Genomic DNA, 24495 nt, shown 5'->3' with positions numbered 1-24495 from the left:
GCACCGTTCTGCCTTTTATTTCCTGAATAGATGAAATGCCAGTAGTACATTGAGCCCTAGTTAACCAAAATGTAATTGTCAATCCAGGCACCACAGCCTTTTCTGTAGAGGACATCTGCGACCTGCTGCCTCCAGGATTCCTTCTGACTCCAGCAGCCTGAGGATTAGACACATGCGCAGGGTTGGTCTCTTTGTGTGTGCACCAGGAAGGGCTTCGATGTACACTTCCCAACAGGGCAAAGACCGGGAAAGGCCACGTGTGCCTAGAGCTAAAAAATGTATTGTAGACACCATCTCTGAAATAAACAATTGTCTCGCTCTTCTTTGCCTCTTGCGAACCTGTGAAGTCTCTCCCTCACTGCTCTGTCCACACTGCCCAGTTTGGGAAGGCCAGATTAACAACAGTGGAATGAGGAGCCTTGTCCTTAGGAATCCAAGCCTGGGCGAGTGGTGCCAGCACAGGGCTACTGTGGGAGCCATATCCTAGGCGCGGGTGGCAGGCGAAGATCCTTGCCCAAGAAGAGAGTGATGAAGTGCATCTTGCCAGCATCCTCCAGCCCTGCCACCCCGCGGGCAAGGGGGAGGGAGCCGATCGGGCGCAACGGCCCGCCCCGCCGTCCCTCCCCCTCCTCCGCGCCGGGGAGCCGCGATGGTGCGCTCCGGCCAGCTGTGCGCCGCCGAGTGAGGCGCCAGCCTGTGGGTGCTGCCGGGGGCGGCGGCGCGGAGGGGGGGCACAACTGGCGGTGGCGCGGGTCGCGGTGCTCCGCTTGTGGCCGGGGGCGAAGGTGACGACGGGTCGCGAGGTGCTGGTGCTGCTGAGCAGTTCCGGGCCCGGATCCCCTGTCTCCGTGTGTGGCGGCCCAGCCATCGACCCCGGGTCCGCGCCAGCAGGAGCCTGGGGAGAAATAAGCGGCGGCGCGACTGCTGGCGGCGGCCGGCTGGATGCGAGACCTGCGTGGACCGGGCGGCGGACAGCGGTTGTCGACTGCGAGAAGCGAATCGCCCAGCAGAGGAACCCGACCGCTCTGGCCATGGCCTCCAACTTTAACGACATAGTCAAGCAGGGCTACGTGAAAATCCGCAGCAGGAAGCTAGGGGTGAGTGGTTAACTCGGCTTTCTCCTTCTTTGCTCCTGCGACCAGGAGGGCTGCTGGGGATGGGGGCGGGGAGAGGTGACCCGCGCGGGTACCAGAGCAACCTGCCTTGCCCAGATAGTCCGCTTGTTGCTTGACCCGACCAGAGCTTGGCACCTGCCTGAGGTGCTCTGCACACCAAGGTGAGGGCTCTGGAGCGCCTAGGTCCCTATCCTCAAGTGCGCTGGGCTCATGGTGACCACAGCGAGAAGTCCAGTAGAACACAGGGATTGTCAGTTCCAAAGATATATGAGCCATAGAGATTTATTACATTTGGTGTAACCTACAACGATTTCTCTCAAAAGTGTGTGACTCTGGGGAGAACTGCCGAGTGCTGACAGCAGGTGTAAAAGGTGTCTTTCTCTGTGTGTTTAGATTCACCATTTTTAGGTCTTCTTTCTCCAAGCCCGATTCGAAATTCTCCTTTGATGCCTCATCAGCGCAGCGCATCCCTTTTGGCTACAGCAGGGACTTTAACGTGCCCTTAATAGTTGCCCACAGTCTGGCTGCCTCACCCACTGTTTTCCTGGACATGTGTATTTGTCCCAGTGTGTAGGCAAGTGTGCGTTGGTGTACTCTCTCGCCCACGGTTGCAGAAAAGTCTGTGGAGGCAAAGTTTATGGAATCTTACTTTCTTCTTGAGAGATATTTGGTCTAACTTGGGAGATAACAGTATAGACCTTCGCCAGGAGGTGAGAGGAAAGAAAAAAACTTCTTTGGCGATTCGATCGGCATTTTAAAAGGGACTGTCCTGAAAAGACCTGGGATATAGATGGAATGAACAGGAAAGGATGGGCCGACATCTGGGGAGGAGCTGTCCAGATCTGATAGATATGAATGAGAGCGGATGAACTTGCAGGAGGCATCTCCAAGTCCACAACTGACCGTTCACCTGGCCACAAGAGGAGAGGGAAATTCAACTCAATGTACAGGAGAGGGTTTGCCTATTGTTTCTGCCTTCTTGAGTTCACAAGTTCCTACCCTGAGACTTTCTATCTAGAATCCTAGCTAGGAGGTGGAAAGTTCCCGGATTTTTCTATTGGATGAGTGAACTCTGCAACTTGTAGAAAGGAAAGGAAAGAAGGGAAGGATAGTGGTGGTAAACTTATGCATAGAAAGGGGGAATCTTAGGGAGATTATCCTAAAATTCTGAAATGGTTTATGAACCTTTGCTGGAGGCAAGTGATGGAGCCAGCTAACTGCCTCTTATGTTGTCTCTGTTGGCATTCTCACTGAAGGCAGACAGGACCAAAGGACATAGTGATTCCCTGTCAAACTTAAGCAGATTACTAAATCAAGGAAGCTTAACAAACAAGAAATGAAAAACTAGTTAGGAAAACAAAGTTAACAACCTTAGCTTCCATCCCCCACCTCAGCTCCTCACCTGCTAAAGGAAGGGAGAGACAAGGTTTGAAGGGCTTTTCTTGGATAGAAAGAAGATCATGCCTCATGTTTCCCCCTAAAGACAGGGGATAGCCCGGTGAAAACCAGCAGTTATCCAAGGAGCCAGTTGCTCTTCACAGAGATGCTATCTGTGAACCCCACATCTGACAGCCAAGAAAGGCTAGGTATAAGTCCTGATGGACTGGAGTCTTCTTTACTCGGCCTTTGACTCCCGCTGCTCTGACATGGTTCTTATTACATACCTATATCTTCATTCCTATTAAACTGAAGTTTTATCTGAATCTTCCAAACGTATAAACTAATGGAAGAATTAAGACCCTCTTTCCATCTCAGTGAAATTTGTTTCTTCTCTCAGTCAAGAAAATTGGAGCCAATAACTAGGGATTTTTCTCCATAGAAGAGTTCCCAGGGTTTATCCCCTTCTTCCATTTATGATACCTAGGATTCTATACTATAAATCCTGGATATATAGCCTACTTACACAAAAAAGTCTATGGAAAGTCCACCAACTGCCTCCAAGGTAACTATGCATTAAAAGCCTGTGAGATGTTTCTCTAGAACACCATTTCCATCTAACCATGTGTGCTCAAGTATATTTAGAGCAAAGAATCTTTTGCAAAACCAACTATTTAAACTGACTTCTTTATAAACATTAAAAGTGGAACTATGTACAAATTATTTTTATCTTCTACTTCTCTGTGTGAAGAATATGAAAGGTTTCATCTAATGTCTGAAACCTTTTATTTTTATATATTCTTAACCATTTTAGAAAACAAAATTTATTAAAGAATCTTCATAATATGTATTTATTGTCAGGATAGTCTTAAATTCAGAAGGATAAGTTGAAGTGGCAAAGCTTGATATTGTACCATGAAATAGTAAAACCTTAAGTAACTAAATCAGTGCATATACTTAAGAATTTAAACATATCATCATGCCAAAATTCATAGAAATAAAATTTGGATAATCATTGATATTTATTTTCACCGGTAATGGTATATGTTTCTAATTTATGCACCCCAAACTACACAATCTTCCACGGAAACTCTAGTGATATATAATGCTCTTTATGTGGTTCATAATGAGCACTCTATTTCAACATATAAATAATTGTAATTGAATTTGTCCTGATATTTGATAAATTATAAGAAGTCATACAGGAGTCAAATTTTATAAAATCCTTTTGAAAACTACTCAATGTAGGTGGCCAGTTGCATACTGCATACCTGTGGCATAAGAACACTTCTTTTCTTTTCTTTTCTTTTCTTTTCTTTTCTTTTCTTTTCTTTTCTTTTCTTTTCTTCTCTTCTCTTCTCTTCTCTTCTCTTCTCTTCTCTTCTCCTCTTCCTCTTTCTCTCTCTCTCTCTCTCTCTCTCTCTCTCTCTCTCTCTCTCTCTCTCTCTCTCGTTTTTCAAAACAGGGTTTCTCTGTATAGCCATGGGTGTCCTGGAACTTACTAGGTAGACCAGGCTGACCTCAGAAATCCGCCTGCCTCTGCCTCCCAAGTGCTGGGAGTAAAGGTGTGCACCACCATTGCCCGGCTAAGAACACATTTCTTAATGAAATATTTGTCATACCCTTTATACTTCTCTAAATGAGGGCTTAGCACTAGGTTGAGGGAAAGACTGAAGTGTTGTTGCTGTTGTTGTTGTTGTTGTTGTTGTTTTGCTCCTTGTGTATGTTGGTTCCAGGTTATAGTTGCTGAGTGGCTTTCCATGTTCTTTTTTAGATAGTATACTTATGTGGACAATCCTTTATAAAGAAATATTGAGTCAGCTTTGAGATTTGTCTTGATTCATCAACAATCTTTTTTTTCACTTAGAAATATTAATTATTATTAATTATTATCATTTTATTTTGTGAAGGAGTTCTTGTTTTTCGCCTCAAACTAGCATTATAACTGAGGATGGTCTTGAACCTCTGATACTCCAGCCTCCACCTCCAGAGTGTTACAATTACTAGTATATACTGCTATGAAATGCCCAGGATCCAGAGTCCCATGATATCAAACTAGAATTTTACTAATTGAGTTACATTCCCAAAACATAAACATTGTTTTGAGAAATAAATATGAGTGTTTCCCCAACCTTCACCATGTTTCTTTTAAAATGCTTGTTAAAGCACTGAATTTTATAGGTAAAATTTATAAATGTGAATTTAGTATATAAATAAATGTTATAGTACTTTATTTAAATTCTGTACAAACATTTCATTGTTTTATGAATGTGTGTGTATGATCTTTAACAACACTTCCATATTCTTATGAATGTGTGTCTGATCTTTGACAACACTCTCATATTTGTAGAACTGTCTCATTCCTCTATTTATTTTCTACTGAACAATTGCTATAATTCATAAGATAGATTACTGGAAAACAATAATAAAGATAAAACCATGCTAATGAGTGGTATCTATCTATCTATCTATATCTATGTCTATCTATCATCTATCTATCTATCATCTATCTATCTATCTATCTATCTATCTATCTATCTATCTATATCTTAGCCTTGATTGCCAATTTTTTTCTGAACTCTGACAGATTATCAAGGTACATATTACAAAATAGTCAATTTCTTCTTGATTAGGAGTAAACTGAGAAACCAGTCACCAAAATCATTAGTGACTGGATATCTTAATTATTGACACATCTATCAAAATAAATACAGCAAAATGTAACAATATCATTTACCACAAGCATGACTGAACAAAGTTAAGACTGATGATTTTACTAATTCTAAATCCAGACATCACGTTATTTTTGTCAAAAAAAAATTAAATTCCATAGAGGATCCCTAATCATAAATTACCATAAAACAAAAAAATATCCAAAATATGAAATTTTAAGTGACAACGTCATAGCCACAAGTGAAAGATTCCATATTATTTCATGTGATTAGTATTCTTCAAAAAAGCAGGCATTCTAAAAGTACTATATAAATCTGCTCTAGAGTATTTGTAAATAATGTATATGTAGGGACTGGAGAGAATGTATAATAATGTTTAATTACTCTTCTATAAAACCTAGGTTCAATTCTCAGTACTCACAGAGAGGCTCACAATAGTCTGTAACTTCAGAACTAGTGAATACCCCTATTTTCCTCTGTAGAGGCATCAGTCATGCAAGTGGTAATATGCTCTACACCCCGACACTTAAAATAAACTTAAAAATTATATATAAAACGGCAAATGAGTGATCAGGTTAAATTTGGAATGATCTTACCATTATGCATGTGTAATCTTACCATTATGTATGTATCAAATATGAAACACTTTATGTCCCAAGCATTTCATGAGCAATATAAAACATATAGACAACTCTTTCTTAAGTACATTATACACCAGCATATAGTATTTTATTTAGAATTGGATTTCTATGCATCCTTCAAAGCCCAGTTACTGATTCACATTTGTACATGGAAGTACGAAAAAAATGTATCTTGGTATATTTTAGTGTGTGCTTGTACAACTATACACAATAAATAATCAAGTGGGTACTCAGTCCATACAGTTCATCAAATGACGTACATCGACTTGTGTAATTGTGTGTGTGTATCACACACATACACAGCCAGGTTGTATTAAGCCAGCACTATGTATAATTAACGCTTTTGTATTACTCAGCACATTGGCTCAACTAGAGTCACCAAGTTTGGTTTTGGGGGAAGACAGAATATGGGAAAACACAGTTAAAACCTTTAGTACATGATGGTTTATTACAGTGAGTGTAGGCACAGTGTTTTTATTTTGTACAACAACAAACTGAATTCATCTACCTCCTGGAATTTCTCTTTTTAAAATTAAAACCTTGAGACATATATTCCTGGCTTAATAACTCTTGTTTTACATTCTCTGAACATGAGGCTCTCTCTCTATTATAAGGTTTTTCTCTGATAAGAGATGGAAGAGTATAGTTATTTCATAAGAGACAGGTGTGAAGGCTAGTGCTCTTATAGACACTTACTCATCAATCAAACAGGAAAACATAGGAGTCAGAGTTTTGTTTATTAGGGAAAGTAATATTTAGTAGATATTTTGAATCACTAAAACTGCCTTTTAAAGAGAGGGTGTATTCTGTATAACATACTTTAGCAATGTGCTAAGGATTAAATGAAACAGATAAATTTAAGACATAATCTACAGAAAAATGACCTTGACTATCAGAAACTTAAAAAGAATGAACATTCAAAAACGTAATTATAGATGTGAATACTCAGTGTGTTTAAGATATATAAATATTATTTGTTATGTTTAAATTTGTATTCATACTGTTGTGTGTCTTGAACATTGCTTCAGAAATGGATCCATGATACTCATGTTTATTTATAACTGATTCTTTCTCATTAAATACAGATTTAGAATATATTAAAATTTCCAATTATTTATGATATTTGTTGGAGATTTTTCCATGTTTATGCACACCATATATATATATATATATGTAAATATTATATTATATATAACAGTATGTACACAGTGGAAATTATTTCTGTATTAGTGTATGTGTGCACTTAACTTTTTCTAAATTTCAAAGTAGAGAAAGATCATATATATATTCTATCTAATTCTTATACATTAAATAAGACATAAACTTAGAAAATGGCATCTATCATAAAATTAAATATTTTTAGGTTTTTAATCTTAATGTATATATGAGCATATTATATAGACATTGAATTTTAGAAATGTGGAAGTGAAACTCACAAATGCATGTACATACACACACACACACACACACACAGAGAGAGAGAGAGAGAGAGAGAGAGAGAGAGAGAGAAATAGCCCTAGATATATAGCTGAATTTTTATCTAAAGTGGTCAAAGATAAAGAATACATGTCTATCTGGCTATCTCTTCTATACCTCCCCACACCTGATCCTGAACCTGTCTGTATTTATATCCCCAACCCATCTCCCACACAGTTTCCTCCATCCAAACTCCTTTCTTTTCTTTCATTTCCTTTTCTTATCTTTTCTTTCCTTTGCACTCTTATAATTTTACCCACAAAGACCACGGATTTTAGACTGAGGATGTTTTTATTAACTTTCCATATAAAGCCTTACTAGCTAGGTTTTTAGATATTTGGTCATTTATTTTTACACAAATTTGCTATAAGACTATTATGTCTGCCCATCAAATTGAATGATGTATGGTGTTTTGTTGGAAACAGAAGATATATGTTGAATTATTGTTTTATTCCACAATGTTTGGACTCATTAATAGTGGCCATAATTTTTGAGCATGTGCAAAGTATTTTCTCTCCTAGTTTTACTGAATTCAATATAAAATACTGCGTTAAAAACCTACTAGTACAATTACTGAGAACACAAATACATCAGAGCTCATGTTAATCTAAAACATAATAATACAGAATTCAGTCAGGCTGTGTTTTGTGTGTGCTGCATTTTTCAGTTTATAAAAAGTTCTCAAATATCTTATGTAATTCTTCCAATAGTATTTTTGTCAGTATGCTTCATTTTTATTCCTATTTTACTTATGAACTAAAATCTTAAAGAAGCAAAATGTGTCAATTAGAGTTATAGAAACTCATGCTGTATTTGTGGGTTTGCTACATTGAAAACAAGGTTTTAACTTCAATTTCAGCATTGTGTTTACTTTATAAATAGTTGACATCTTGCTCCAAACCTCAAACACAACATATTCATGTGTACTCACCAAAATAAATACATTTTCAGTTAAAATACAGTTTTGTGTATGTGTGAGTGTTGCAACTTTGAAACAAGCTCTCTTACTGGACCAGTTATCTGGCTGGTGAATGAGATCTAGGCACCCTATTTTGTGCCACACCACAGCTCTAAAACTGCAACTGCACGCCACTACTCAGATTTCCCATAGTTTCTGGGCATCTCAACTCAGGTCCTCAAGCTTTCACAGCTAGAACTCTACCAACTGAGCTACCAAAACAAATACTTTTTTTTTCTCATTGCTCAACTGGTATATAGCTACCATTTTCATTTACAACACTCAAACTTATTTGGGTTGCAACTAAAGAAAACAGTAGAGAAAGAACTTATACCACACTAAAAGGCTTTTTAGAAATATTTTTTTTGTTTTTAATTTTTAATATTTTTATTACATATTTTCCTCAGTTACATTTCCAATGCTATCCCAAAAGTCCCCCATAGCGCCCCCCACTTCCCTACCCACCCATTCCCATTCTTTTGGCCCTGGCATTCCCCTATATTGGGGCATATAAAGTTTGCAAGTCCAATGGGCCTCTCTTTCCAATGATGGCGGACTAGGCCATCTTTCGATACATATGCAGCTAGAGACAAGAGCTCCAGGGTTCTGGTTAGTACATCATGTTGTTCTGACAATAGGGTTGCAGATCCCTTTAGCTCCTTGGGTACTTTCTCTAGCTTCTGCATAGGGAGCCCTGTGATACATCCAATAGCTGACTGTGAACATCCACTCCTGTGTTTGCTAGGCCCCGGCATCGTCTTACAAGAGACAGCTATATTTGGGTCCTTTCAGCAAAATCTTGCTAGTGTATGCAATGGTGTCAGCATATTTTTTTAAGGCCACCACTTGGCACTGCCACAAGTCAATATGCATTGTTCATGGTTTCACATTTGGCTAGTTTATCCTTTCAAATAAGCTATGAAAGGTCCCATATCAATTGTTAGTGTCAGAGTGGAGTTTGAAACACTTAAAATATATTTAAATGTATATTTATCATGTGGAAATTTGAACAAGTATGTCTTTCTTCTATAGGCTCAAATGCTCATATGCTTGGTTCCAAATTGGTGAAACTGTTTGGAAAGTATTAGGAGGTATAAATTTGTTGGAGGATGTGTATCACTGGAGAAAGTTTTGGGGCTTTAAGAACCTAACATCCTTCCCAGTGTACTTCCTCTGCCTCTTGCCTGTGAGATGTGAGACCTTGGCTGCTGCTCCTATTGCCTGCACCATTCCTTCTAGCCACCATGAATTTTAACACCCTAACACAAAAAGCAAAATTACATATTGTCATTTTCAAGTTTCCTTAACAATGGTGGCTCATCACAGCAATAGAAAAGAAACGAATACAGAAGTTGGTAATAGGAAGTGGTCTATTGCTTTGAAGACCCTAACCATGCTGTTTTTAGTGGAGAAATGTGAAGAGTTGGGAACTTTGGAGTAGGAGTGTGGTTGAACATTGTCAGCAGAGCTTAATGGGCCATCCTAGTAATTTTCTCAAGAAGTTTCATAGGTGAAGAATATTGACCACTGAGCTATAGATTGTTCTTGTGATATTTTGTGGGGGAGGGGTGAAGTGGCTACTCTATTCCTCTGCCAGAAGACTTTGCCTGAGGCTAATTTCAAAAGTAATGGACTAATTTATTTGGTAGAGCAGTCTAATATTGGGTCTGTTGTGTGGTTATTAGTAATCATTTTTATGCAACTCTACAATATAAATGAGAAAATGGGGCAAAAAGAAATACAAAATGTAAAATTTGAAGCAAAAAGAACATAAGCAAATTTAATATTGGAACCATGGCTTGTGCTGAAAGAAAAAAGAAGACTGAGAGAAGACCTGATTTTAAATGGAATAAAGGGTGTGATGAGCTAAGGTTCCAACTTGGAAAAAGGAAAGGCCCGAGGAACTGTATGCTCCTAAAAAGCAACACTGAATTAGAGCTGCTGAAAATGTAGTTCAATGGTGGCAGGGTTTTTTAGAAGTTGGCTTCAAATTTGTATCATTCATGGGGTTCTGCCTTTAGTATCATGAAGAATGTGCTAATAAAAGGCTTTTGGAATCTCTCTCAACAGTTAAGGATAGCTGCTGAGGATACACAACATGTGGTAGGGCTGTAAATGCATAAAATCTCTAAGAGGAATGGGGTATTTACCAAAGAGGGCTGTATGCAGGAGGTCAAACCAGCCAAAGAAATTTATATTGTAGGCAAAGAAGCTGGAGTGATAGGGCTAGCTGGATGGAACTACCAGGTTTGAAGTTTTCCCTGCTAGATTTTGATCTTGCTTTGGTTCTTGAGTTTCTAGTATTCCTGCTCTTCTGCCACTCCTCTCTTTTTAAATGGTGATGTACATTCTGTGCCATTGCAAGTTGGAAATGTGTAATTTGCTTTTTAATGTTACAGGGAATTTCAATTAAGATATTGCCTTGAGTCTCAGACTTTAGGCTTTAAAACAGTATTGAGATTGTGAAAGATTATGGAGAGTTTTGAAGTTGGGCTAAATGTATTTTGCGTGATGATATGCCCAAGAGCCTATAGAAGTATGGGACAAGAATGTTGTAATCTGTAAAAGAAAGATAACGTAGCCTCGTATGTTTGAGTATCGATTCTCAGCTGGTTTAAGTGTTTAGGAAATATTAGGAGATGTGGCTTTGTTGGAGGATGTGTGTCACAATCTGGTAGCTTTGAGACTCCAAACCTTTCCTTTATTTCTAGTGTCATCTCTCTGCCTCATGCTTGTGGGATATGGACTCTCAGGTGGTTCTCTGGCCACTTGCTGCTCTTGCTTCACACCATGATCATGAACTCTAACTTTGAAACAAGAAACCCAATTAAATGCTTTCTTTGATAAGTTGCTTTGACCATAATATTTTATCACAGCAATAGAAAACTAACACACTTAATCTGTTTATGGATATGACCTTTTCTTTAAGGAGATTAAATAAACTATTACATTCACATAAATTTGAATGAAAGTGGGTTTATTTTAAAAAATCTGTTGAGAAATTATACTAGTTTACTGAGATCTGAGAAATCAATAGGTAGTACTTAGTGATGTAATCACACAGCAAGTGATATAACAATGAAGCCTAAGTTCTTAAACATATTAAGCCCTGCACTGTGTCATGTGTTTATCTAAAACATATGCTCTGCTTGTTTATATTTGTCTTATTGATTTTAAGGGTCAGATAGTGATGCAGAGATATTTAATATTTTAAATTTTTTCTTCTTTTTAATTAAAAAGTTGTCTTACATGTATAAGTTTAAAAATAGGAATTACTGTAGATATAATTATATATATCAATATAACATCTAGTATAATTTTTGTTAACTTTTAATTGTAAAAATAGTATTGTCTTTGTCTGACTATTCACTATCATTTAAAATGTATGCATGTGTATATCTTTATGGGTACATGCATATATATACATAATTCTACACATATTAAACAGTGATATAAAACTATTAAGTATAATAATGTATCTATTTTCAAATAGCCTGTGAATACAGTGACATGAAAACTATTAAACAACATTTTTCCTACCACTGTTATAGGTTCAGAAATATTCATAAAATGCTTTAGAAGGGCACTAGGAAAAATTTTATTATACATTGTTGCATCTTTGAACTATTCCTTATTTTATAAAGCAAATAGGTAGACTATTGATATAAATTTCCAAATCACTATCATTTTAAAGTGATAAAAAATGAAATGTTATATTTAGCTTTGTTTTCTAGAAATCTGGGAATTTTTCATATATAGCAAAAAATAGAATAAAAGTACATTTTACATAATTGAAGTTACATTGACAAACATATCTTATTGTAGTTTGACTTTCCAGCAAATATAAACATATTTCCCTGAGTAATTTAATGACCTAGAACCAATGTTTTTTAAACTATCTATCATTTTTCTAATGTTTTCTGTACTATCACACACAGAGGAATGTTTCAGCATTGACCAGATATGTCCTCTAAGCAAATGTATTATAATGCTTATTCATGTTTAGCATAAACATGATCTACTAAGTGTGAGAACAAAATGGAATACATATAACTCAAGAATAATTTGGAACTCAGAACAAGACTAACCCTGTTACAACTCTTGCTAGCAGAGTGAACCTGGGAGAGCAGGGTCTAAAACTTAAGCAGACTAAACTCATGAAATCACCAACTTTATGCAGAGCATTTTTCACCAGAGCAAAGTATACAATCACAAGGATAAGCCACATGTGGCATAAACATGTTGTTCCATAGAGACATATAGACAAATAACAATATACAGCTGTAATAAATAATCTGAAGCAAGCTCACTCCTATCTACTACACCTGGGAGGGGCACAAAAGCACATTCTAAAAACAAATCACGTAACAAAGGAACAGAGATTAAAAGACTCTGGTCTTGTTTACTTGAAGTTTTCTCACAAAGTCTCAGAATAGCTCTTCGTTCATGAAATATGTTCCAACATAAAGCTACATTTTAGTTTTTACTTACACTGTACTTAGTTATATACGTTTTAAGTTTAAAAAGTCTTGATTACATATTCTGCTTAACTATAAAGCTTTATTCTTTATCCTTAGATGCCTGATCCTTTCTCATAGAAGTGGACTGGCATCTAAGCACAAATAAGTTTTTTCTCCAGGTGTTTTCCATGTGATGCTAGGGTCTGGAGTCATTGTTAAACAATGAAGAAACCAGAACAAAAAGGAAGTCTCTGGCTTGTTGGTGAGTACTCTTAATATTAGAGATGTGGATGGTAGATGAGGAAGCATGCTTTGCAGTATGGAAAAAGGAACTCCAATTGTACTGTTGCCTTATTTACTTTGTAGCTAGGGCATGAGAACTTAAGCTGGAATTTATCAGTCATATGAACCCAGGGACGCTTTTGAGTTAAAAACAAAAGAAAGTTTTAACAGTGGAAACAAAACAAGCATTTCCTCATATCAATTTGTTTATACAAAGGTATTATAGAAGCAATATGGCTCATTGTTGCTACTGTCAAAAGACAAAATCATGATCAAATGACTTGAAAGCTATTGTAGTCATCTGCTTTTGCTTAGTCTTATTAACATTTTATAATCTAGACATTTCTAATTAAAAATAATGTGAAATCTAAGAAATTCCTTTCTGTTTACAGGGACATATTTTGTTTCTTGCAACAAATGCATAGAAATGACTAGATGACATTATTACAGGAAACTCAAATTTTAGAAACAATATATTAAAATAGTATTTTGAGCCATGAATATTAACTAATTTTCCTAGAAAGATTTGTTCATTAGAAAGTATTTTCCCCTGCACACAGTACTTGCTCTTATTAAAGTCTAAAAACACAATTACTAAAATTGTGTTCATTCAAGGAGATACATAAAAGCTTTGATATAAACAAACACTAGTATTATATTATTAATAAAAATGTTTGAAGCTCTAGTTTAAGCTTCCAGAACTTCAGAAAAGGAGAAATTCTCACACAAATTCATATTTCTGACAAGGTTCAAGGACAGTTTAATGATGAATAGACAGATACCTGTTCAATTGTGCTGTTGCTGTGATTGAACATACATAAACAAACTGTGAAGATCAACATCAAAATTTAACACTTGAAAACTTGTAAGAGACCACATATTTATGTGTGAAGTTTAAAACTATGAAACATCTCATAAAATCATGGAAGAAATTACTGGAAAGTAGGACAAATAAGAAGATCTTACATCATGCCAAAGTAAGATCCATCAAAGGACAACTTGATAAATTCATTCCATCAAAAATAAAACATTTGTAGTTTGAAGGGTTCTAGTATGATCATAAAGAGACTGACATTGAAATGCAGAAATGTTTACCAATGTCCTTTCTTTGACAAAAACCCAATTCCCCACTTCCAAAAAATTCTATTGAAATATAATCAAATTGGACGTATGGCCTGCTCAGAATGAGGGAATTCTTGTGTGACACTGGTAACATGACCCACTACACATGGTTGGTTAGGCCATGTAACCTAGAAGATAATCTAATGCTGCCACTTCTCTGTAAATGTGACTTTTATTTCCTCAGATGAAGTGATGAGATGAGAGCTGTGCCCAAGCTATGTGAATATCTGGCTTGGGTTGAGCCAAGAACATTTCCTTATGTGTTCTAACTGTCCCTTGGCCTAGGCCTGTGTCTTAGTCAGGGTTTGTATTTCTGCACAAAACACCATGACCAAGAAGCAAGTTGGGGAAGAAAGGGTTTATTCAGCTTACACTACCACATTGCTATTCATCACCAAAGGAAGTCAGAACAGGAATTCGGACAGGGGAAGGACTTGGAGGCAGGAGCTGTTGCAGAGACCATGGAGGAGTACTGATTACTGTATTGCTTCTCCTGGCTCGATCAGCTTGCTTTCTTATAGAACCCAGGACTACCAGCCCGGGAATGGGGCCACCCACAATGGGCTCTCCCGCCCTTGATCATTAATTGAGAAAATGCCTTACAGCTGGATCTCATGGAGACATTTCCTCAAGGGAAGCCCCTTCCTCTGATAATTCCAGCTTGTGTCAAGTTGACACACAAAACCATCCTTGAAACTGGAAGCCTCTAGCCTCTATACAATCTAATCTTCCAGGCTGATTCAATCCAGTTTCTCTTAGCTTCTGACTGAATTGCTCTGTCTGGCCTCATACTAACTTTGGCAATATGTTGTAATCTTCTGACTCCTTCTCATTTCTGATTCATTCTGTCTTCATCTGTGTCTAGCTTGTTTTCCCTGTAACCCATTTCTGTAAATCTGTCCGAATAAAATTGTAAAACTGACACACAAACACACACACACACACACACACACACACACACACCTCCTATCATATATAACACCACACCTTTTTCTATCTTGATGTTAAGTAGCTTCTTTTCCTCTGCTATTCTCATGCAAATTGGGCTATCCTATGTCTGACTCATTCTGTCAAATATTTCTCTTCCTTGTCACATTGTATTCCCCTTAATTAGATGTCACTTTCAATGTGGCTGCTTCCTCTACAAACTAACCTTACTTTTATTGTTAAGCATTAAACTTGTGTACTAAGGGTGTGTCTGTAATTTCAGCAAGATCATACTGTAATCCAAGGTGTATCTGCATTCCAGACAAATCATATTTTTGGATGTGATCCCTTCCTAGAGCAACCACACTGCTGGATTAAAATTCCTCTACACTTATCAAAACCAGTAAAATCTCTAACTGCATGCTTAATACATATTTTTACGCCCACAATAATTGTAGGTCTCACCCTCACCAAATAAGCTTCTTTTTGTAGCACACTGCAAAGAACATCTGAGCCGAGGATGTCCCACACCAATTGATCTATGACTATAATACAACCTCTATGTCTAAGGCTCAAAAAACACCTTAGAAGAGGGGCTACAGGAATTGAAAGTTCCAGAGGACAAGTATTTCTGCTTTGTGATTATGTCTTCTATATCTATGGAATCTCAGCAATATGATTGCCTAAAAAAGACCTAAACAATGACAACAGTTGACATGCCAATGAAGAGGGGAGAGATCTCAGAATGCTCACCCTTAGATGGAGAGCTACATTTAATTAATGCCTGCTGAGAGAAGAAGAATTAGCTTTCACCAGGGACAAGCCCTCTAATTGGTTATCAAATGTCAAGCAGTCAGACTTAAAAACATATACATACAAGCAACATTGAGTGAACTTAGCAGGTTGTATTTACATATTTATTTATTCATATGCATATATATGTAAAATAATAATTAAGTAGAATGAAGACATAAGTTTTAGAGGGAACAGATGATCATAGGAAAATCTGGAGGGAGGAGGGAAATAATGTAAATACAATATTCATACATGAAAGTGAAAACATGAATGAAAATTTTTTTCTTTTTTGTTCCTTTTTGTAAACAATTTTTATTAGATATTTTCTTCATTTACATCTCAAATGCTATCCCAAAAGTCCCCTATACACTCCCCCTGCCCTACTCCCCAACCTACCCACTCCTGCTTCCTGGCCCTGGCATTGCTCTGTACTGGGGCATATAATCTTTGCAAGACCTCCCAGTGATAGAATGAAATTTTTAAAAAGACAAAAATAAATATTTATAGCAAATTGATGAACAGACATTTGACATTTACTATCATTAACCATTATGAGGTTGAATTTCCAACCATGATGAACGACTAAATACCAGTTGGTAAAACTAAAATAAAAAGCAATGATGTCATCAAACACCATCAAGAAGGCAACAAAACTGGCCTTCACAGACACTGCTAGTGGGAATTTGAAATGGTTCAGATATCTGTCTAGAAAACAATTCAGAGTTTTCTATAAAACAGTATTTTAGTTTGAGTTATAATCAGCAATAATTGTGTGTATTCAAGCTAAGTAAGGTGATGTTTTGATACATGTATACAATATAAAATGATTACCACCATCGAGCTAATTAGCACTTCTATCACTTCACATATCACCTCACATTTGAGTGTGTATAGAAAACATTAAATAATTTCTCTTTGAGGGAAGTTTTAAGCAGCCAGGCAAAAGTATCACACAGATTCCACAAGCTGTAGTTTCGTCTGTCCAGCTTATGTTTAACACATAAATGTAATTTTGTGTACCTTGACCAATGATTTCTACTCTCTTTACTCTTCAAACTCTGGCAACTACTAATTTCCTATCAGTGAGTTTAACTCTTAGATTGTACATCTGAGACCAGGCAATGTTTGCCTGTTCCTGGCTTCTTTCTTATACAATACCACCATCCATGTTTATCTCTGTTTCTCATTTAATACTTTTAAAAGACTATTCAATATTGTTGTTTCATTCACATATTTTCCATTAATTGATACTGAGGTTGATATACTCTATTGAGATGAGGCCTCAAAGAACACGGGAATACCGAATGTCTCCTTGACACGTGATGTTCTTTCCTTTGGATGTATATCTTATAGTGAGAGTGATGTATGATGGAGTTCTTTTGTCAATATCATGATTAAAATATTCTTTTGTCATAGTATCCTTATGTTCTTCACTACCAAGAATTTACTAAGGTTGCTTTGTATCTTTAGCCTCATTGGTACTTATCATCTTCCATCTTTTTGGTATTAATCTTTCTAATACATGTGAAGCAATGTCAATGTGTCATTAGTATTTTCTATTACATGTCATGAATTGTTAACTGTTATGAGAATTTTCTATATAAGTGGGGTATTTGTTTTCATTTTATTGTTATTTGAGTTTCTTATGTATTTGGATTTTTAAAATGAGAGAGAGAGAGAGGGAGGGAGAGGGAGAGAGAGAGAGAGAGAGAGAATGTTTGTGTGCATGCACGTGTCTGCAGATGGCCAGTGGCTAAAAGAATTACCAATGGGGATGTTTATGAGGCATTTCTTGATTATCAATTCATGTATTCAAGCAGGAGGGTCCAATCTACAGAGGGCAGTGCCAACCTTTGGTACATGTCCCTGAGCTGTATGTCTGAGCAAGACAAGGAAAAGAAGCTTGTAAGCAATGATCTTCCTCCATGATCTCTGCTTCCAGGTTCCTTTTGCTGACCTCCTGTCTTGATTTAAATTAATGATGGGCTCTAAGCTGTAACCTTGGGAAGCTGAACCCTTTGCTTCCCAAGTTGCTATGGGTCATGACATTTGTTTATCACAGCAGTGCAAAGCAAACTAGAACACCTTGCGACATAACAGAATTGGACATAAACATGGCTCTTTTGTTGTTGTTGTTGTTGTTAATGAAGAGTCTCCATCTTCTACCTTAATTTTCTAAGAAATTTAGCCTAAACCACATAAGAAGCATGGTAAGAACTGTTTTAACATTTCATGTTAACATGTTTTATGTTTAACAAAGTAATCAAATCTTAACCTCACCAGACTGTCTCATCTATCTCATCTAACACCTCACCTTTCTTTTTCTCTGGGTTCATGGGATACATATTTGTACTCGGAAGGTAATATGATAATGAGCTCTGTGCACAGTGAATGCCCAAATAGTTACAGTTACAGAGACTAGGATATGAATGTGGTTTTGGTTTTGTCCATATTATTTCAGCCTTAGTTGAAGTCCTCTAAGATCATACTACTCTATATTTTTCTTTGGTCTCATTAACTATTTCAGAGTTTTAAAGCATTAGATAAACTGTGATTTTAGTTAGATTGCTGGAAGGGTATAAATTGCCTAGAACACTGCCCATGTTTTTATTGAATGTTGGTAAGTTTAGTGTTTCTTTATGAATTTGGGAGAATATCTTGCTCTATTTTATTTCTAAAGAAAAAATCTTTTATTTTGATACTTGATAGTTTTATGTTTTATATAAACCCAATAAATTATGACAGCCATTCTTAGAGAATTTTCAGGGAATGTAGTGTAGTATGGAGAAAAGTTGACTAGAAAATGCCACACCTTAGCTAAAAGGAGCTACTTACTGCTTAATTGTTCATAAATTACATTTTATAAATTAATAATAGCCATTTTAAAATTTCCCCAGAAGCAGAAAGATTAGCTTTATTAAGAAGAAATCAAGAACAAATGAACAAAAATATGCATTGACCCTTTATAAAGAAAGGAGGGAACAGATTTTGAAGGAAGAAATTACCTAAATTTAAAACTCCATTAGACTCTGGGACATTAGCTTTAGATGTTTACCTTATATTGAGCTATCTTTGCTTCAGCTGTTATTTTGATTCTTCTATATACTTATTTACTTTTAGGTTTTACCATAAAATTTCAAATAGTATGTAAACTAAGATCTTTCAGCTGGGGAGATGACTCAGGAGTTTAATAGTGCTTACTTCTCTTGCAAAAGACTGGTCAGTTTCTAGTACCTGGTATATAGTGGCTTATTACCACGAAACATACTCTTCCAGCCTCTATGAGCAACTGCACACATATGGTGCATATAAACATGAGCAAGTACACACACATTCATGTAAACAATTTAAAAATAAATCTTTAAAAATTGAAATCTTGCAGTAAGCTTTACAATGAGTTGAACTATCTGTAAGGATTCGAAAGTAGATTTTTAAGTTCTGTTTACTTTACAACTCAGCACATGGTTTTAAATGCTGCCTAACACCACCATATCAAATGCTATCGCATGGACATACCATTTAACATTTATTTTTATTTTTTATGTTTTATTTTTAGATTTTTTAAATTTACATTTCAAATGTTATCCCCTTTCCTAATTTCCCTTCCAAAAATATTCTATCCCCTCCCCCTTCCCCCTGCTCCCTAACCCACCCACTCCCATTCCTGGTGCTGGCATTCTCCTATACTGGGGCATGGAGCCTTCACAGGACCAAGGGCCTCTCCTCCCATTGATGACCAACTAGGACATCCTCTGCTACATATACAGCTAGAGCCACAAGTTCCAACATGTGTTTTCTTTGATTGATGGTATAGTTCCAAGGAACTCTGGGTACTGGTTATTTCATATTGATGTTCCTCCTATGGGGCTTCAGACCTCTTCAGCTCCCTGGGTACTTTCTCTTGGCTTCTTCATTGGGGACTTCATTCTCTGTCTAATGGATGACTGTGAGCATCCACTTCTATATTTTCCAGGCACTGGTAGAGCCTCACAGGAGACAGCTATATCAGGCGCCTGTCAGCAGGCTCTTGTTGGCATTTGCCTAGTGTCTGGGTTTGGTGGTTGTTTATGGAATAGACCCCTAAGTGGGGCAGTCTCTGGATGGTTGTTCCTTCATGCTCTGCTCTGAACTTTGTCTCTGTAACTCCTTCCATGGGTATTTTGTTCCCCATTCTAAGAAGGAACGAAGTATCTACACTTTGGTCTTCCTTCTTCTTGAGTTTCATGTGTTTTACAAATTGTATCTTGGGTATTCTAAGTTTCTGGGCTAATAACCACTTATCAGCTAGTGCATTTCATGTGCGTTCTTTTGTGACTGGGTTACCTCACTCAGGATGATATCCTCCAGGTTCATCCATTTGCCTAAGAATTTCATGAATTCATTGTTTTTAATAGCTGAGTAGTACTCCATTGTGTAAATGAACCACATTTTCTGTATCCATTCTTCTGTTGGGGGGCATCTGGGTTATTTCCAGCTTCTGGTTATTATAAATAAGGCTGCTATGAACATAATGGTGCATGTGCCCTTATTGCAAGTTGGAACATCTTCTGGGTATATGTCCAGGAGAGGTATTGCTGGATCTTCCGGTTAAACTATGTCCAATTTTCTGAGGAACTGCCAGATGGATTTCCAGAGTGGTTGTACCAGCTTGACATTTAACATTTTAATGTTATGTAGGAAGACAGTGAATCTCAGACAGGAAAGATCACATATTGATTCAGAAGTATCAGTTCTTCTACACTGACTCCTGGTTTGGTATCAGAGTGCCTGTGGTGACCGTTGCACACATTGCATGGAGATATAGTCCACTCTGAATACCAAGGATTCCTAGAGAGCCCTGAAGATGGTTCTTTAGAGTATAATCTGATTTCATCAGAATATCTTGTACTTCCTATTGCTGTAGGTTCTTTAAGTGTAGTTTATGAGTTCCAACACATGAAGACAGGTGCCTCAATTCCTAATGTGATTCCTCAGATTTCTTTATTACTACCAGTGTTATTTATTTCATTCACCAATGGCAAGTTGATGATATTTATATTGCTAACTGTCATACAGATAAGAAATAGCTCTTTGTTTTATTCTTAATACATGCAAACACTTTATAGAAGTAGTCCTTTAAGAAAAAGTATAGTTATAAAATAGGTGTCCTTTCATTTTTTAGCATCCTATTTTATAACTTACAAGACTTTTTCAATCTCCCCTTTATTTTGATGACTATAGTATTTTTGTCTCTAAAGCAATGTTCACATATTTTTGCTTCAGAAAACCCTTTGTTTCATGATTGTTGATATGATGTGAGCCACAGCTCAAGTATTTGTATCTTTTCAGAGATCAGAATAGAGTACAGAGGAAAAACCTAAGAGAGAGAAACATTTTGGGGATTCTACTGACATTTTAGGTCTATATCCCATTTATAAATGTCAAATTACAAATGGCAGCATATCATAGACATGGAACACTCAGTTTCCTCTAACGTTTTGCTATTGAAATTTCAAAATAGCAGACACTAATTTGGCTTACCACAATTAAGCAGTATCACCAATTTGGAATGTTCTATATTGGATCATTCAAACATAAATTCTCTCTGCTTTGAGTAACAGTGTTGGTGACATATTACTGTGACAATCGTATTCTCATGGATCCATACCTGAAAAAAAGGGGGTTCATAGACTCTGTGTGAAAGTTGTCAGCATGATAAATCTTGATTTCACCTTAGCCTGAGACTTCCAGGCATCCTCAACTGGAATAGTGGGGCTACAGGATTTGTCTGATTAACACTGTTCAGTTATTCACAAATATTGTTGAATGTCACCTCTATTAGTTAGTAGCATCCTCCAGAAGCACAGTATCATGTAGGAAGCCTTTACTTGTATGTTATCTTCCAATAGCCCTCTAGGGGTTTTTCTTCTGATGCTGGTACCCAGTGAGCACATAGCCCTAAGTGTCCAGGAGTCCTCCTTTGGAACTATTGTAATAATGCCCCCACTGGTCTCCTCTTGAAAACCACTCTCAAACCTGGCATGGTGGCGCACACCTTTGATCCCAGTGCTTGGGAGGCACAGGCAGGCGAATTTCCAGGACAACCAGGACTATGCAGAGAAACCCTGTCTCGAAAACAAACAAACAAACAAAACAAAAAACAAAGAAAAAGAAAACCACTCTCTATATTCCTAAGGATCCTTTAGTTCTGAGATTTTTATTTATTTAGTTTCTGATAGTTTTGTTCTCACACCATAAAACATAAAGTAGGCACTTTAGTTTTTGTTCACACTTTTCCACTCTTTTGCCTAATAAAGATTTTATTGTTTTCTTTTCCCCTTTTATTAAACATAGATTCTCTTGTCATACAATATACCCTAATTACAGTTCCTCCTCCTGTACTCCTAGTTCCTCTCCACCTACACTCCCATCAGGATCCAGCACTTTCTGTCTTGAATTAGAAGAGAACAGGCTTCTAAGAGATAACAGTAAACACAGAAAAGAAAGTATATTAAGCTAAAACAAAACCCATCACATCAGAGTTGGCCAAGGTCCAACAACAAAAAGAAAAATACCTTAGGAGAAGGAACAAGGATCAGACCACTCATTCACATAAAAATACTAGACTGAAAGCTATACTATGTACTCAGAGGAGCAGGTGCAGAGCCATGCCAGCTGCTTCAGTCTGTTAGTTCATATGATTTTTACTCAGTTGATTTGGAAAGCCTTGTTTTCCTGGTGTCCTCTGACTGGGCCTAACATATTTACATAACATTTCACTCAAACACAAAAGGATGCACCTTCTTCTCTGCACCTCGTGGAACTTTCCAAAACTGACCACATACTCAGCCACAAAGCCAGTCTCAATAGATACATGAAAATTGAAATAACTCCCTACATCCTATCAGACCATCCTGAGTTAAAGCTGTATATCAACAATGATAGAAACATCAGAAAGCTTACAAACTCATGAAAACCTAACAACTTTCTTTTTTTTTAAATTTTTTATTAGGTATTTTCCTCATTTACATTTCCAATGCTATCCAAAAAGTCCCCCATACCCTCCCCCCGACACTCCCCTACCCACCCACTCCCACTTTTTGGCCCTGGCGTTCCCTTGTACTGGGGCATATAAAGTTTGCATGTCCAATGGACCTCTCTTTCCAGTGATGGCCGACTAGGCCATCTTTTGATACATACACTTTCAATTTCCAGCTTTGCATGCCCAACTTTCTGTGAAGTAATTCCTGCTCAGTACTCCTTGTTACAGTCACTCTAAATACAATGCATTATCAACTTGAATCAGGAACCATTTCTTATGTAAGTAGATAATAGTAGTTAGTCTCATCTCCCCTTTTAAAACTCTTTGGTCTTACAACTAGGAGGGGGAGCTGGACTTTCCTTTATCTCACTGCATCCAGTCATTTTATGTTTCCAAGGGGCTGTACATTGAATTCAGAACCCTCAATTTTTTCCCAGAGAAGCATTAGACATCTCTAGCTTAAATGTTCAGGAGTTGCCAGTTGCCATGACTTTAACTGTTTTGTTTTTAACTGTCTTTTGAGTTACCTTTATACATCTGGCAAGACTAATTTTCTAAATTTAATTTAGAAACTTGTAATTCTTTTTCTGCTCTTAACATTTCCCACAATTTCTCATTATCTCAAGTACTAATTAAAATTAAAGTGGCCAGGCAAAGCTGTCCACAATGCCCACCATTGTTGCACTTAGTTTTCTGTTATGATACTTTAAATATACTGGAAATGAGAGAAAATTATAAAGCTTTGTTTATAAACTATCCACATTTACAAACATTGTTCAGTACTCTTTTTCAGTTTTTTTCTGCTTTCTTTTTTGCTTTCTTTTTCTATCTAATTATTTAATTTTGTTGTTGTTGTTTTAAAAGCAGGAAAACACTTAAACTTGTAAACCTATTTGAACCTCTTGATAAAATCATGCAGCAGAGTTTTAGGGAGAGTTTACAAATGTGAAGATACCTAGTTCTTTTTTATTTCAATAATCATGTTACCTGATTTTCTATGAATAAGTCACCTTTCATTCATGGGCATTATATGATTTCAGCTTGCAAAATCATACTCACTGGGATGTGGTTTTAACTTAATAAAAGAGCTCTGGCCTGGTCTTGTGAGTTTATAGATTCATTACTATGTGTGTAGTATGTGTGTGTTATGAAGGCATTCATATTAATGTGTATATGTGGGTGCATACATGTAGGTTTGCACACAAGTATGGATACTTAAGATCACATCTGACTTTCTTCTCTATTTCTTATCACTTCATATTTTGAGACTAGATCTCTCCATGAATCTGGAGTTCACCTGAGCACTAAAACTATTTGTCTGGAAAGCTCTAGAGACCATTCTATGTGCCTCCCTAAAGGTGGGATTATAGAAGGTCTAAGTCTTACTTGGCTTTTAGGTTCTACAGGTCTTTATGCTTGTGTTTTAAAAACCCAACACGTATACAGCAGAGGACTGCTAGGTCTGAGTTTAGTCAGAGAAGATGTACCTAACCCTCAAGAGACTGGAGGCCCCAGGGAGTTTAGAGGTCTGGTGGGGTGGGAGGTGGGAGGGTAGGGACATCCTCATGAAGATGCAGGTGGGGAGGAGGTATGGGATGTGGAACAGTAGCAGGGTCAACCAGAAGGGCAATAGAATCTGGATTGTAAAA

The 24495-nt window shown here is 37.1% G+C and overlaps 1 protein-coding gene across 1 annotated transcript in view; it reads left to right on the top strand.

Annotated features, from left to right (window-relative positions):
• Window positions 1-650: 650 nt before the first annotated feature.
• Dok6 (docking protein 6) overlaps window positions 651-24495 on the top strand; it is a 456129-nt gene continuing 432284 nt past the window's right edge. The window contains exon 1 of the mRNA XM_021150966.2: window positions 651-1097. Within this exon, the coding sequence (XP_021006625.1) occupies window positions 1032-1097 (66 nt within the window). The 5' untranslated portion in view covers window positions 651-1031. The remainder of the gene's footprint in view (window positions 1098-24495) is intronic.

This window comes from Mus caroli, unplaced genomic scaffold, assembly GCF_978045245.1.
Source record: "Mus caroli unplaced genomic scaffold, Mus_caroli_1 scaffold_19, whole genome shotgun sequence".
Classification (NCBI taxonomy): domain Eukaryota; kingdom Metazoa; phylum Chordata; class Mammalia; order Rodentia; family Muridae; genus Mus; species Mus caroli.
The sequence above is the reverse complement of the archived record's forward strand: the minus strand, read 5'-3'. Positions and strand labels throughout refer to the sequence as shown.